Raw genomic sequence first — 14,906 nt, 5'->3', positions numbered from 1 at the left:
AGGCATGAGGTAGAGCACAAACCAAGTGCTAACCAACAGTTGCAAACAAAAGTTTTATTTTAATTTGCTTTATAAACTAACAGAACCTCACAGGGCCCAGAAGGGTGTGGTCTGATTTATACAATATATAATGAAGCATAATTTTTTTCAGTTTTTTGCTATAATAAGCATAATTATAGTTGGTTCCCTCATCATTCAATAAGTCGAACTACATGCTAAAACCTGCTTGAAATGACACTTACACTATATACATTTAACTTTTTATGCAAGCAAACAAAATGAAAATATGAGGTGATCTCAATACCGTGAAAAGTGAATATTCATTAATGTCACAAAAATGATGTCATTCTATATTCAGATGTCATTCTATATCCAAGCTATCACATAGTTGATAACGGAGGCAGCCACCCAATGATTAAACAGACAAGTCTGAAGATAAATGCAAATGACCACTTTCCTGTTCACCTAAAAATACCAATGTGGGTGCCATGCCAGGATATGTCTGGGGCATATGCTTTTCAATTACCATGAACACTTTGCCTGTTCCTTCTGGTACAAAATTCGTCAGGAAAATGAGCGAAGAATATTTCTTTCCAAAGTTCAAATAAATATGCATCAATTTTCTTGGCGACATAAAGCATTCATATTTTCGTTCTTGTTTTCTGTAAGCAACTCTACATTGCATGAAATGTATAAATTGATAAGGCAGGAGAGACATTCCGCTAAAGTCACGTGAAGTGGAAAGACTCTTAACTGTGGCTAAAATGCATGTTATTTTACTAAAAGAGCCGCGTCGCTCACCAAAGAGGCCATGGTGAATCCAATGACTTCAATATAACCATCATCGTGGCGCTGAGGTTCAAAATCATGGTGGTCCCCGGGGTTCCCCCAAGGCATCGTGCCAGCGCAGTATCTGCATCATAACATCAAGAATAAAATTAAATTTATTCGACTCCTGTCATGATTATCACTGGACATTAAGCTCATAGTTCATTCAAAGGCTTATTTGGCATGAGAACAGTTTTCTGTTTCCGGTGCACACCTTCCCAGGAAAAAGGAAATGGACTCAGCATCATCTCCAAAATGTCTATGAAAACAAGTCAGGATGTTACAGGATGTTACAGCGGAAGCATTTGCTGGTGCCCAGCTTTCTCTTAACCCATTATTTAGCAACTTATCCCCTCTGGTTCATGCACGTCTGCTTTCTGTGATGTGTCACATGTTATCAACAGTCAGCTTCAGGATTTGGTCTTGGAGAAGGACAGAGGCATGCCAGCCAGTATCCAGCGGAGAGGGCACCGGGGTGGGCAAGCAGTGAATACTATATAACTAAGAGAAGAAGCCCCACAGCACAAGGAAAAGGTAACTGAAAAAGAAAGAAAGGGTGAAGAAGGGATTTAAAAACAGACGATGTTAGAAAGGGAAGGGAAAATAAAGAAAGTGGAAAAGTGGAGAATCAGGAATCCAGAGGGGGTTAGAGACAGGAGCAAGATGAAAAAGAGATATGTAAAGAAAGGAGGAAGAAAATTAAAGAAAGTTCCTGAGACGTGAGGTCTTCTGCTTAAACAACGAAGACTAAAATCCTTCCGGAGCAGGACTGGAAGTAACTACACTGAGCACCACTGAAAGCAATCAGGAAGCTCTAATAGGGTCTCCCCAGCCATAGAGTCACATGCAATTCTCATTTTTCATTAAATTTGGTCTAAACAGAACTCCTTTGCAGAGTCTGTGTCTGAGTTATCTGGTTTGCAAAGAACAGAGGCTCACAAATCCATCCCTTCCAGGAGTCTTGGCTTGGGAGCCTGGACTCGGATCTCATGCCCCTGAGAGAATGTGCTTATTCTGAGACTGAGTTAATCTTAAAGACACCCCTTTCTCCTGAGGTATATGATAACACCAAGGGGGCAGACATCCTAGCTAGGAAATCCTACTCGACTTGATCCTATTTTTTTCAAAGCAATCATCTGGCAATGATTTAGAGTGCATTCCATACCAAAATCAGGCTGCATGGTTTCCTAACAGCTTTCAGGAGACTGAGAACAGGACTTTATTCAAGTCTATAATTTTTTTTTGGCGGGGGGCGGGGAAGATCAGTAATTTGAGAATTAAATTAAAATGGTCAAGTCCAGAAGGGTGCAAGGGGTACTTAAGGACGGATAAGTGTAGACTGTGCATGCTACATCAGTTTCAAAAAATTCCAGATAATAAAAAACACCTACCACAGAGAATATTAAACAAACCAAGCAGAAGAACACAATTCTCAGACCTAGAAAATCTCTACTAAAGCCACTGATATAAAGGATGTGCCTTGTTCATGCCTGGAAATTTTCTATAATGAAAACAGATAACCTCAAGTCAAACAGAGTTCACATCAAGCCAAGGAAACGAGACAAACAGAGCTTACCTGGGTATATTTAAAAATACTATACACTGGAACTTCAATTCCTGAATCTTTGGGGTGAGATCCGTTCCATCACACTGAAACAATCAAAGCAGGGAAAAACAAAGGTTTTGAAGTAAGCACAAGCCTAAAAAAACGACCCGAGATAATGGGTTGACAATAGTATGTACCAAGTTCTTCCCCTTGCGCCCTCTCTCCTTAAGTGAATGCCCATTACTATCATAGTTGAAAATTTATTCTGGTTATAGCTTTACCAGACCCAGGAAGTACCATCATTCTTCACCTTAGATTATTATTACATATTTAGGCTTGTAGGACCAACATCAAAAGATTTCAAAATGTTTAAAATACTAAAAAGAACAACACTTCAACTTAGGACAGCAAGCCCCAGCACAGCTGATTCGAACAACAGTCATGAGTATAATGATTTACTTTGGTTTGGGAGATTAACTTTTTATTTTCAAAATGTTAAATATGTTGAAAACTGTTTAGAAGGAATGTATACTGCAAGCCTTTCAAAATCTATTATAAATCAGCATTATCTCTATTGGTCATTCACTCTTATAAAGTTAACCTCTTCCAGACTTTGGTCTTCTGAGATCACCTGCTTTCCCAGACTCTGAACTTGACCCCAGGTCTCAAGGGCCACAAGCTGGCTTAGCCTCAAACCTTTCTGTGTGGCTTCCCTCATCTCTGGTAATTTTCCTTTGACTAATCAAAGAAAAAGCTTTCCTTTCCCCTTCTCATTTATCACCAGTAACAAAAATCAAAAGAGGAAATCTATAGTCAAGACTATAGACATCTCAGGGTCAAAGGCATAAAGGCTGCTTTGATACTCGCTCCCTTCACACCCTCATCACAAAATTTCCCCCATTATCTTCTCTTGCAGAGACAGCAGGGAAACATGTCAACCTCTGTGCAAATTTTTAAACATCTCTCTAGGAGGAGTTTAAGTGGAAGAACAAAGATTTTCCGGCCTTCGAGGCCTCCTTTTCCCTGCCGATCTTACTACAGCTGACTGTTCACGGGCATTCACAAAGCGTGTTTCCAGGGAATCTAACAGCCCTACATAAAGTATTTTAAAATGTTATTTAGACAGGAATCATACTGCAGACGTTGACGGGGGTATTTTTACAATCTTCCTGGATTCTAAGCAAACGTAAAGTCTCCAATGTATTTGAGGAGTGGAAATGAGTTGATGGATGGCTACTCGAGTAAAGAAAAAGTGTAGGCATCTCAACCATCTACACTGTGTGTTGTGATCAGCTAAAACTTAAAAAAAAGAGAATATGATATATCAATAGTATGCAAAGCAGTATTTCTGCCTTCCAGGGAAAAAAACCCCTGCAATGAACATGATTGTATTTAAAACAAATAATTTGTTAAACTTTCAACTTTTTTTCTCCTGGAAAACATATCAGTGCTTCTGGGACGTCATCCACTTCTTTGAGGATTGGATGCCTTACAATGCACTGTGTTTTTACACAGTTTTGTTCCATTTTATTGCATTTAAACTTTACAACTCTTTTAGAGTTGTGGTTTTCGACCTTTCCCTTACTTCACGTAAAAGGAGAAGACCTACATGCAAAATACGTTGCGGTGTAGAACTTCACAGACTGATGTCAATACGATAAGAAGTAGGGCCACTAATGCTGTCCGTAGGTTTGTGTTATTGTCCTCTGTCCTTCAGGTGCACAATCCATACACAGTCTACATGTCCCTGAGAGGTTGTTACCTGTGACCTAAGGAACACTGACTTCAGCCTTGGCAAAGGAAGGTGCTCTGCTGTGATATGCACACCTCATGGCTCTCACTAGCTTTCCAGCCTTCCTATCTGATACTCAAGAAAACATACGATGATGTCATTGGAGAAATATCCCTGTGTCCCTTTGTGCCACAGCACCACGATCAGTAATTGTTGCTTTAAAAACATGTCTTACACCCTGGCTGGTGTAGTTCAGTGGATTGAGCGCAGGCCTGTGAAGCAAAGGGTCACTGGTTCGATTCCCAGTCAGGGCACATGCCTGGGTTGCAGGCCAGGTCCCCAGTAGGGGATACATGAGAGGCAACCACACATTGATGTTTCTCTCCCACTTTCTCCTTCCTTTCCCCTCTCTCCAAATAAAAAATTTAAAAAATATTTTAAAAAACATGTCTTACTATGCCTGCTTTAAATGAAGATAGTAACCTTTTCTGGAAGGTTCAATGATTCCCCCAAAGTTATCTACCTCATACAGGTAGACCTACCACTAAATTCCAAATGCCTGGATTGACTTTCCAATGGTTTTTCTCCTTGTAAAAAAGGATAGGATTACATAAAGCAATCCACCTCAAATATTACACGTGCTCACTGATGTTAAATCTTTTTTTAGTTATTTGGCCGCCATGTTGGCTTCTCTGCATGTTTTAATCCAAGCTACACAGCCGTTCATGGATGAAACATTTATCATCGAGAGGACTGCCAGAGCGGGAGAAGCACTCTGTGGGTTGGGAAATCCAGAGTTTAATTTCAATGCTGCTGTCTTGAACACCGCCCACCACCTGGTGGCTCTCTGGGTGGGTGCTGCAGCTCCTCCTCTACACGTGAGAAATCATGGAAAGGACAGAAAAGTTCATTTTGGGCTGGCTTATAAGCAGCCGAAGAAACAAGGGTAACTTGGGTCAAGTTGCTACTACTCAAATTTAATAGCCATAATTTTATCAAAACAAAGATGCTCGGAGGTCGATGGGCCATGTGTCTTTCTTGTATCTAGCTTTGAGAAGACAATATTTTAGTTTCCAAGAGCCACTACGACTCGGAGACACTTGGTTTTCACTGCCACTGAAATGAGAAGTGACGCATTCGACAGCAGTGCCGAGGGCGGCAGCACTAATGCTAACGGCCTCTGTCTCTGGTCTCCACTGATTTCAGAGATTCATGTCTCGTCTATATTTTATCGGTGATGACAAAATTTACCAATCTGCCCCCTCTCATGTTCCTGTGCATTCCTCTGAATATCCTTTAGCTTAGCTCATATATTTTTCTGTATTCTCATGGATATCTTTTATTCTGTCTCCTCTCGTCATACATTCTATTTTTGTTATCCTTACCTGAGGACATTTTTTTCATTGTTTTTATGGTCGGAAAAAGGGGGGGAGGGAGAGAGAGAGGTGAGAGAGAAACATGGATTTGTCACCTTCCATACGCGCCCTGACCAGGAATTGAACCCACAACCTTTTGGCGTATGGGAGATGCTTCAACCAATTGGGCCACACCAGCCAGGGCATATTCTATTCTTCATCGATGCTCAGATAAATTTAAGCATTGTTACATTTCCATACCTTCCTCCCCATCTATTATTTTTCTTTTTTTCCTTCAGTTATACAAGTATGTACAAAGTCATGTTCATGCCTTGTTTTAACTTGGTTACTATAGGAAAACATTTTCTCTTTCTTAACGACTATGCTATTTTAAAATATATCTCCTAGAGAGATAACTTCCCCTCCCCCTTGCCTCTAAGCAGCGTGTGTCCAAAACCTGGGAGAGCAACCCAGGAAGAAACAACGCCAAATGAATAAATAAATTTAAAATCCATTCAGTGATGAAGACCCCTGACAAGGTTAGACCGTGAGTCATCCAAACTAACAAAATCAAAGCACTTCTCTAAAAAAGAAATGCCCTCGACAATCCTGGAATAAAGACATTTATTTGGAGAGCATCTCCTTCTGCTTCAAGGCCCAGCTCAGCATGACTTCTTCACTGAAGGTTTCTCTTGACCCCACCGTGGTCCGCTCTCACCTTCCCTTGGTGCCCTTATCATATTCTATACCTAGTGAAATGGCAGCATTTTTGATGTCGCTCTCTAGGCTGAGCTGCAAGGCTGTTTGGGAGTGAGCTGAGCCATCTGATCTACCTTCTTCCCCAGCAATTAAGACGGTGTCGGTCACAGAGTTAAACGCTCACGAACAAATGCTGGTTGACTGCATGACGCTGAGCGGCCTCTGAAGTTCTACGCAGTCCACTGATTAATCAAAGCCTGCAAACTGGTATTTGGGGGGCAGTTTGCGGGGCACACATATTGGTATTCAAATGAAATGAGCCAACGCATTCAATACTTACAACAACTTTAACATGTTTGGATAGGTCTCTAGAGCTTCTCTGTAGGAAATCAGAAAAAGCTGCCTAAACCCCAAGGAAATAAAGAAAGAAAATCTTGATTACACAGTCGTGCCAAACCCTTGCTTTGTATTATGTAGTTTCTAATGATGCTAAATTATACAAAAATATAATGTGGCAAATCGAGACTAAAGCAGTACAGGGGCTGTCAAGTTGAAATCTTTTTGTTTTCAAACTGTAACCTATAATAATAAAATGTAAGATCACAGTAGGGGAGTAAAAAAGTGGATAATTCCAAGGGTCGGCTTGGAAATACATTTTGACTGCCTTTCCGGACCCCCCTACAGCTATGTTAGGTGCTGTCCCTGAGAATGTTGGACTCCGCCCCCTGCTTTATTTCCATTCCCTCCGTCCAGTGGTATACATTTAAACCACACTTATTTTTACATCAATATTTTGGAGGCATTTTTCTTTCTGGCCATTTGCCCTCTGGGATGTGCTTCAGCAGGAGGAGAAAAAAAGACATACGCTTCCAGGAAAGGCTTCCCACGCTTGGCCAGTTCCTCATCCAAGCATTGGGGCATGCGCACCCCTGTGAGAACTGCATTCTTACCCAAGACTTCCCACGCACTTTTCAGTCTTCCTGATCTCCCCGTTGCCCAGGCTGGCTTTGATATTTGTTTTTCCCATCACTTGTTGGCTATCGCCCCTTGGTATAACAGGGAGCCTCAGGGCTCTGAAGTTCAAAGATGAGGGACACCAGCTCTTTCTGCCAACTAACTCAAGACATGCATCCTTACTTTTCTTCTTAAACAATGACGTTGTACACTAATCATACATAAACCTTCATGTAAACATCTGAGATGCACAGGTAATTATTTTTAGTGTCATTAGCATCTATAGCACCAAAAGTGAATTAGCATTAAATACCAAGTAACAATTATAAAGTAAAATATATACTTACTCCTGCATAGAACATTTTATTTCGAAAACGACTGTTGAACTTCTCTGGATTTGCTTCTGTGGAAGGGAAAGGGGAGTTCCATGATGGAGACCTCAGTAAAGGTAGCGACCTGGACCAGCATCCCACCTTCCTCCCCTCCCCGCCCCACACAGGTCCAACAAACCCAGCAGCTTCATTTTCAACTGCCCCTTAGCTACAGGCAGTGGTCATCGGGGTCCAGGGCTACAACACGTAGCCACAAATGGCAGCATCAGCAGCAAATAGGAGAATGTTAAAAATGCAACTGATCAGGATCGACCCCAGATGCATGGAATCAGGATGTTTGGGGAGAGGGGTCTAGGAATCCGTGGCTTAGCAAGCTCTCCATGAGATTCCCATGCAAAGTCAAGGGTGAAACACCCTAGACTCTACTCAGAATAGAGGGTTGGCAGGGATGCAGCGGGGGCGGGAAGGGGGAGAAGGTGGAGCAGTACTTGTCTGCTTTGACCTCTGCAGGTCATGGCTTCCCTAAACTATGTATGCAGCTTCCAAATGTAATTAAATATGGGAAACTCAGATAAAATTTAATGGAGAATTTGCTTTCATATTTGACACCAAGGGCTCTGGCTGAAAAAATGGTTTAATTTTGAGCTTGCTCCTAAATGTTATATATGTTGAGGGCCACAAAAAAGAGTAAACAAGAATCTGCATCAGAGAATTTTCATATGAATTCAAGGGATTTATAAAATATTTAAATGAAATATTATTTCCTTACATTCTTTCTAATAAAGTTTCAAGACATTCCAGAGGCACCTACTGCCCATGTTTTTGCCTTCTGCTATTTTACTCAGTGTGCTTATTAATCCCTTTCTTAAGAGTTAAGTCTTGCCCCGGCTGGTGTAGCTCAGTGGATTGAGCACAGGCCTGTGAAGCAAAGGGTCACAGGTTCAATTCCCAGTCAGGGCACATGCCTGGGTTGTGGGCCAGGTCCCTAGTAAGGGACACATGAGAGGCAACCACATACTGATGTTTCTCTTTCACTCTTTCTCCTTCCCTTCCCCTCTCTCTAAAAATAAATAAATAAAATATTTTTTTAAAAAGAGTTAAGTATTTCTTAAAGTCCCTTCTTGTTAGACTGGCTGACTAGCTGAAACTCCCAAGTCCCAGCCCTATTTTTGAATGGCAAATCCCAAAAGCTGCTGTCTGGCTGGAAAAATGTAGCAAAGTGTTCACTCCCTAAGACTGGGTTGAATAAAAGCTACAAAATCTCAGGAAATAATTCTGGACAATTATTATGAGATGATTTTCATGATTACGATGATATAATATTAGCATAAGACACAGAAACTGGGTTGAAGTTTGCAAACAAAAAAAGATAGTATTTTTATAGACTGCTTTTTGACAGCTATCTCCATCTAATCAAAGTTCCTGTACTTCAAATCTGTCCTTAATCATTCACTCTCTTCTACCAAACTAAGTCCCATAACCCTAGATACCAAATAATACTAAAGGTGAAAGGTTAATTCATAGGATATAGCAAACCAAAAGAGGATGGAAGCGATACTAAGTGTTCTACTTCCCTGGCCCCCATTGTTGGTCTTAGAGTTGCCCATTCGTGTGGTCTGGACCTTCTTCAGGATAAATTTGGCTGCTGAATGACATGTTGTTTTTATAATCTTTCTTTGATCCAGATTTGGTTGGGTACCATTTTCAGTTGTATTAACTCTCACTTTATGGAATCAGAGGCAAAATGAGAATTTTTGTTCCCATGCAATCTATCATAGGTACCTAGGCCCTAATTTTAAGCATAATCGGATCCAGCTATTGAGCAAGTTTTAATAAGAAATGGAAAATGATACCCACAGTTCTGGCCCAGAATTTTTTCAGGGCACTGATGTCCAACACTATTATATGAATCATATACCAGCTATTAACATGTACTTTTTTTTATAATGTATGGTTTGGAAAATACCCACATTTTCATGAGGTTTTCCTATGAGCCTTGAAGAACTGAAAAGCATTCTTTCTTTAAAAAATAGTTTTTTTCTCTCTCTCTCAAGAGATGGAAAATGTTTGGTAAGACCCCAAAAGACCTGAATTAAGGAATAAATTGAGTGTATGGTACTTTTACTTACACAGTTGATGAAAACAGTCATCTCAAATGTAATTTAACTGGATAAAAGTTGGTTAAATCAGTAATTCTAAAAAGTAGACATATGTCAAGACACTAGCATTCATGGAGGTATCAGAAAGATGTAAACTAAAGAGATAGGAAGCTGGCCTTGAGGCTAGGAAAAGGTGTGAGGTAAATTCTATTATTCTCTCTGCTCTACCCTACATGTTATTCTATTGACTCCCAGAGGGCGCCTGCCACGGCGATTCGACTCGTTTCCCATTTTCATATCCACCTCATTCCGAGCACATATTAGACTTAGAAGAAGGCTGGCTGTAGCTGAGGGAGATGTTTGCTGTTGCGAGAGCTGGGCCACTCCCTGCAGAAGCCAGGCCGTCAGAAAGCAAGGAAAAGCCCACTAACTGTGCAGTTAACACCCAGCAGCACTCCACTGTCTGGTATTAAAGGAAGGGGCTGAGTGGCTGAATGTGTCCATGTGTAAGTACAAGTACGGATATGACTTTGAGGAGAACCAAGGAATGAGGACTCCCGACTATATCAGGAAAAGGGCCACACAGAGAGGGGGAAGGGCCAGTAAGAAAATGTAAGAGCTCCTTAAGAAAGCTGTCTGTTACTGGGTATGAAGTAAACCAAGAAAGGCCAATAATCCTCAAAGTACCCCAAGACCCCAATAGCGGAGGTGTCCATGGCTTGTGGCTACAGTTTCTAGATTTCTCAGCCTCCTCTTCCACAAGAGGGTGAGAGATAGCGAGACCCAAGCACACACTCTGTCTGTGCCATTAACCTAGTTACCATCTGGCTGGAGAGCAATGTTAACCATACTAATTTTCTATTCCTGCAAACTTGGCAGCTTCAGATATTGATTGATTTTCTTTTACTTCTCTAGGCCAAAAGTCTGAGCTAGTCTCTTCTGGGTCCTCTGCTGAGGGTCCTACCAGGCCAAAATCAAGGTGTCAGCCTATGGCGCTTTTCCTGAGTGGCCCCAGGGCGGATTCATTTTGAAGCTCATTCAGGCTATTGACAAAATCTATGTCCTTGCTGTTGCAGGAATGAAGTTCTTGCTCCTTGTTGGCTGCTGGCCAGAGACTACTCTCACCTTCCAGAGGCATCTTGCATTTGCCGGCTTCTGAATGACCCCTCCATTGTCAAAGCCAACAACAGTACACCAAGTCCCCCTCGCACTGAACCTATCTGCCTTCCCCTTCTGCCACAGAGCTCTGACTTCCTGTTTCACCTTCCACCTTTGCTTTTAAGGGCTCATGTTATTATACTGGTCCCACTCAGATAATCCAGAATTATCTTCCTATCTGAAGGTCAGCTAATGGTTAACCGTAATCACATTAACAAAGTCTTTTTTGCCATGTGAAATAACACAACTAATGACCATGACCCAAATGGCAACAGTTGTGAAGGTCAAAATTCTACCTACCCTCATCTGCCCTCGGCCCCGTGATTCACATCCTTTCCACATGAAAAATACATTCACTCTCTTGAAGGCCCCCAAAGGTCTCATCCCATTATGTCATCAATTCAAAATGCAAAAGTCTCATCTAAATCTCATTAGCTCAAACTTCCCAAACCCCATCATCTAAATCATCCAAATGATTTGGCTCTGGGTGTAATTCATTTATAATGGTGATGAGGTGCTGGGTATCGTCCGTTCCATTGATTTCACATATTAATCCCATCTTCACACACAACACAAAAATATCCGTGCCCTCAGAACCGGATTCTAAACCTTGCTTTGTCTGTAATTGGCCCTGCATATTAGGGAGTTATTCATACATATAAGTTCTATATTTATAAACATCAATAAGCAATTTGAACCCTAAATAACTCACACATCTTCTGTATCCTCTCCCAATCTTAAGACTTCAGTTATGTATACACAAATGCCTATACTAACATTGCCATCTTCAATTTAAATTGTCTAGAGTTTTTAAAAAATCTTTTAACGCCATTGCCCATTCAGGACAGATATATTTTTACCAACATTATCTTTGTTTTTCTAGCACCATCACAGAAAATCTTCCATTATGTAACAACTGGTCAGCTACCCCATCTCCATCACATGCCCGCTGCCCCTCCGTACTTTCCGGTCTGAAATAGCCTCCTCACCTATGTACTCCGTGCCTGCATCACACTCCTCCTTTATCCCCCCCTTTGACCCCTTCCCCCGACAGGAGTCCCACCGACTTCCTATGTTATTGACTGCCTGTACTACTAATCTTGTCCTTACTATATACGCCTTTCTAGTGCTATTCGCCTTTTGTATATGGGGCCTATCCATGAATTAAAATTCCATTCCTGTAACTGACACTTAGTGAGACAGGCATGGGCCTTGGCACAGGGACCACTATGCTATATCCCTGAAACTAACACAAAATAATACTGAATGTGAATTAAATTATCATTTGCATTCCATATTATTGAAAAAAATAATTTAACCCATTTATTGAAAAAAACTAAAACAAATGTGTTAAATTATTTTGGAATAGACTAAGTAGTACTGATTTGTTTGTTATAGAGAATATAGGTGTTCATGGAATCCACGCACAACTATTTATCTGTTCTAATGGAAGAATACCGTAATTCAAATAAATTAAACAAAAGATAATTAAGAGTTTATTCTACTAAAAAAACAAACTGTATTCTTTCAAACATGAAAATAAATAAGTAGGCAAGTAAACAAATAAACAGGACATGGTTGTGAGCCCTCCTGGAGTTTAGAGTGGCCGAGTCAGGTCGGAAAATGAAACATGAAACATCACTCTCAAATGCCGTAAAAAGACGAGCGCCTGAGAGGAAATGGGTGTTACACATAAAGGGACCGATCGGAAACGTGCTCCAGAAGCAGGCACACCTGAATCTCGAGTGCTAAGTAGGCACCACAAAGAGGTTTGGGAAGGAAAAGAAGGTTACAGTCAGAGCAGCTCACATGGTGAGGGCTTCTCAAGGGCAAACTGTGCTTGAGCCTTCGGGTCTGGACAAGAGCCTGCAAGGAAGGCCTTTCACAGTGAGGCCTTCGCAGTGATGGCAACAGTGAAATCGGGCACGCCGCCGCAAACAACACAATTCTAAAGCACTCTGCCAGTCCTCTACTCGAATCATGAAATATTCGTAATCCTTTATAACATGCAGGTCTGCATGCCTGTGTATATTCAGTGAAAACAGTAAATCCTAAATCAGAGTTCAATACTGCCTCCTTACGAATCATACGTAATTGTCTGTCTTTGACCTTGTAGCAGAAGGTTCAACTCCTCTTAATAATAATTTCAATGAGGCAGAAAAATTTAAATCTCAGACTAAGAGTTTGATGTGTTTAATATCTTTCACGCCCGAGAAAAAATGACAATCTACTTCACATAGCTGGCCGAGTGAGACTTCACTTTGCCACCTGATAACCATAATTATTGTTAACATCTCTATAGACGAATAGGTTGAAATGTCTTTAATGTATGTCCCCAAGCAGTGTCACAGTGCACAAATGACTAAAGTACTGGGCAAGACTCCAACGGACAATTCAGCGATGAATCCTATGACATCTCCAAATTCTGTTCAAATGATTGCTCTTTTTGATACCTAAGCAGCAACAAGTCAACCACGCATGGTCTAGTCACTTTGAGAAGAACAAGAAAGCATCTCTTTTCCAAGCAAATAAACTTTCCTGTCTTTCTGATCAAATACATAAACCCAAGGTATTTGAATGTTTACACTCTTTATGCAAAGTCTATCACAATGTTAAGACTATCTTACCTCCTTGTTTGATTTCCTACTGGTCATTCTAAAAGCATTGGTTTATATAGCAATGCCACCAATAAAATGTCTCAAAATAAATGTCATTTTATTTGTCCCTTCTCGAAGAAATGTATGTAGCAAGGCTAAAATCTGCATCTGTCCCATATCAGTTTGATGGGCTATTTTCCAACGATGCCAAAAACTGTTTCTACATTTGAATTTTTGAAAATTCTGCCTCAGTGAGACTCCTATCTATTTCCAGCTTCATGTAGACTGACTGGCATGATTCCCAATTTAAAGCACTATTTTTTTTGACTGATTCCCAATAGGTCATTCTATTCAAGCATTTTTACAATAGCTCTCCTGAGGCTTTGAGTCACACTCTAAGTATTTTATACAAACAACACAAGCTTTATCATGAAGTCTCATGCTGTGAGTGGCTGTGTTTGAGAACAGTTGGAAGTTGCAGCTACGAGTTTTTTGGCTGGAGAACAGCCACTCACTACCAACAAAAACAAAGGAGGTCACCCCTTACTGAAAACGTGGCCTTGCTGGTTTTCTTTTCCTTCTGCAGCTGAGCTTAAGATTTCTTGACTATCCAGGTAAGAATATGGAAAAAATCTAAGTCAACAAAAAATGGTTTTAAAAAGGGGATTTTAGCTTGAGAAATTATGCTTTTATAATAAATAATGATTTTATGTCATTGATAGATATGAAGAGGTTCGCAGCCCTGGTCTAGGCGTATCGGTCAAACCTGGCTGCAGTATTTTGTGGCTATTTATTTTGTACCATATGTGTATCATCTTCATGAATATTGTAGCTATTACTCTTAGGTAATTCTCCCTTATAATTCTCCCTTATCCGCTCATTACTGGCTAGTTTGCCCGAAGGGGTCTGGCTTACCTTCGAGGCGAATGTTTGCAAATCCACTTCATATTGTAGGAAAGCACTTACACTAAGACTCAGCAACAAACTATTCAAAATTAATGTGTGGCATCTTTTAATTAATTGCTTTATAATCACACACATTGAAAACTATGTCTACTACAAATACACCACAATCTGCATATTCCTCTCTAAAATGAAATAGTCCCATCGCTTAAAATAAAAGAAAAAAATCACTTTCCCACAAGAACTCTCTTGTGCTCCTGATCCTTCCACCTGGAGGCCTTTCTCTGCTCCCCTCTCACTCTGAGGCACAGAAATGTCCTCACAGTACAAGGAAAAGCATCGGGATAACTTTCAGATTAATTAGACCGAATATTAAGTTCCCTCGAATGAGCTCATTGTTGGCCACTTACTCATTTAGGCCTCTCCTCATGCCAGAATGTCTACTTTGGGAGGTTCATGCCTTAGTGAATTATATTACTTTAGAGGTTAAGAAATTAAGAATTTCACTAGGAAGCCCAGGTTGACAGTCTCCTGAAGAAAGCGAGGGGGAAAATGGGGTAAGAAATGGAGAAAGGAATCTCCACTTATTTTTCCAAATCAACTCTCCTCAAATACAGGAAGGGTAGCAGGTTATAAATGTTGGCCCCGACTGGAGAACCTTCTTGCTACCTGATATTCAAGAATTATCTATTGCAGAGAGCAG

The 14,906-nt window shown here is 40.7% G+C and overlaps 1 protein-coding gene across 5 annotated transcripts in view; it reads right to left on the bottom strand.

The window, feature by feature from the left end:
* Positions 1-14,906, bottom strand: part of LOC118989104 (diacylglycerol kinase iota) — a 315,926-nt gene that overhangs the window by 152,205 nt on the left and 148,815 nt on the right. For all 5 annotated transcript variants that reach the window (XM_037049123.1, XM_037049127.1, XM_037049124.1 and 2 more), the window contains exons 16-19: positions 7,462-7,517; positions 6,501-6,563; positions 2,405-2,478; positions 802-913 (exon numbers count right to left, since the gene is read on the bottom strand). In XM_037049123.1, coding sequence (XP_036905018.1) covers positions 802-913; positions 2,405-2,478; positions 6,501-6,563; positions 7,462-7,517 — 305 coding nt within the window. The remainder of the gene's footprint in view (positions 1-801; positions 914-2,404; positions 2,479-6,500; positions 6,564-7,461; positions 7,518-14,906) is intronic.

This window comes from Sturnira hondurensis, unplaced genomic scaffold (genome assembly GCF_014824575.4).
Source record: "Sturnira hondurensis isolate 20B ecotype Veracruz unplaced genomic scaffold, ASM1482457v3 Scaffold0006437, whole genome shotgun sequence".
In the NCBI taxonomy this organism is placed as follows: Eukaryota; Metazoa; Chordata; class Mammalia; order Chiroptera; family Phyllostomidae; genus Sturnira; species Sturnira hondurensis.
The sequence above is the reverse complement of the archived record's forward strand: the minus strand, read 5'-3'. Positions and strand labels throughout refer to the sequence as shown.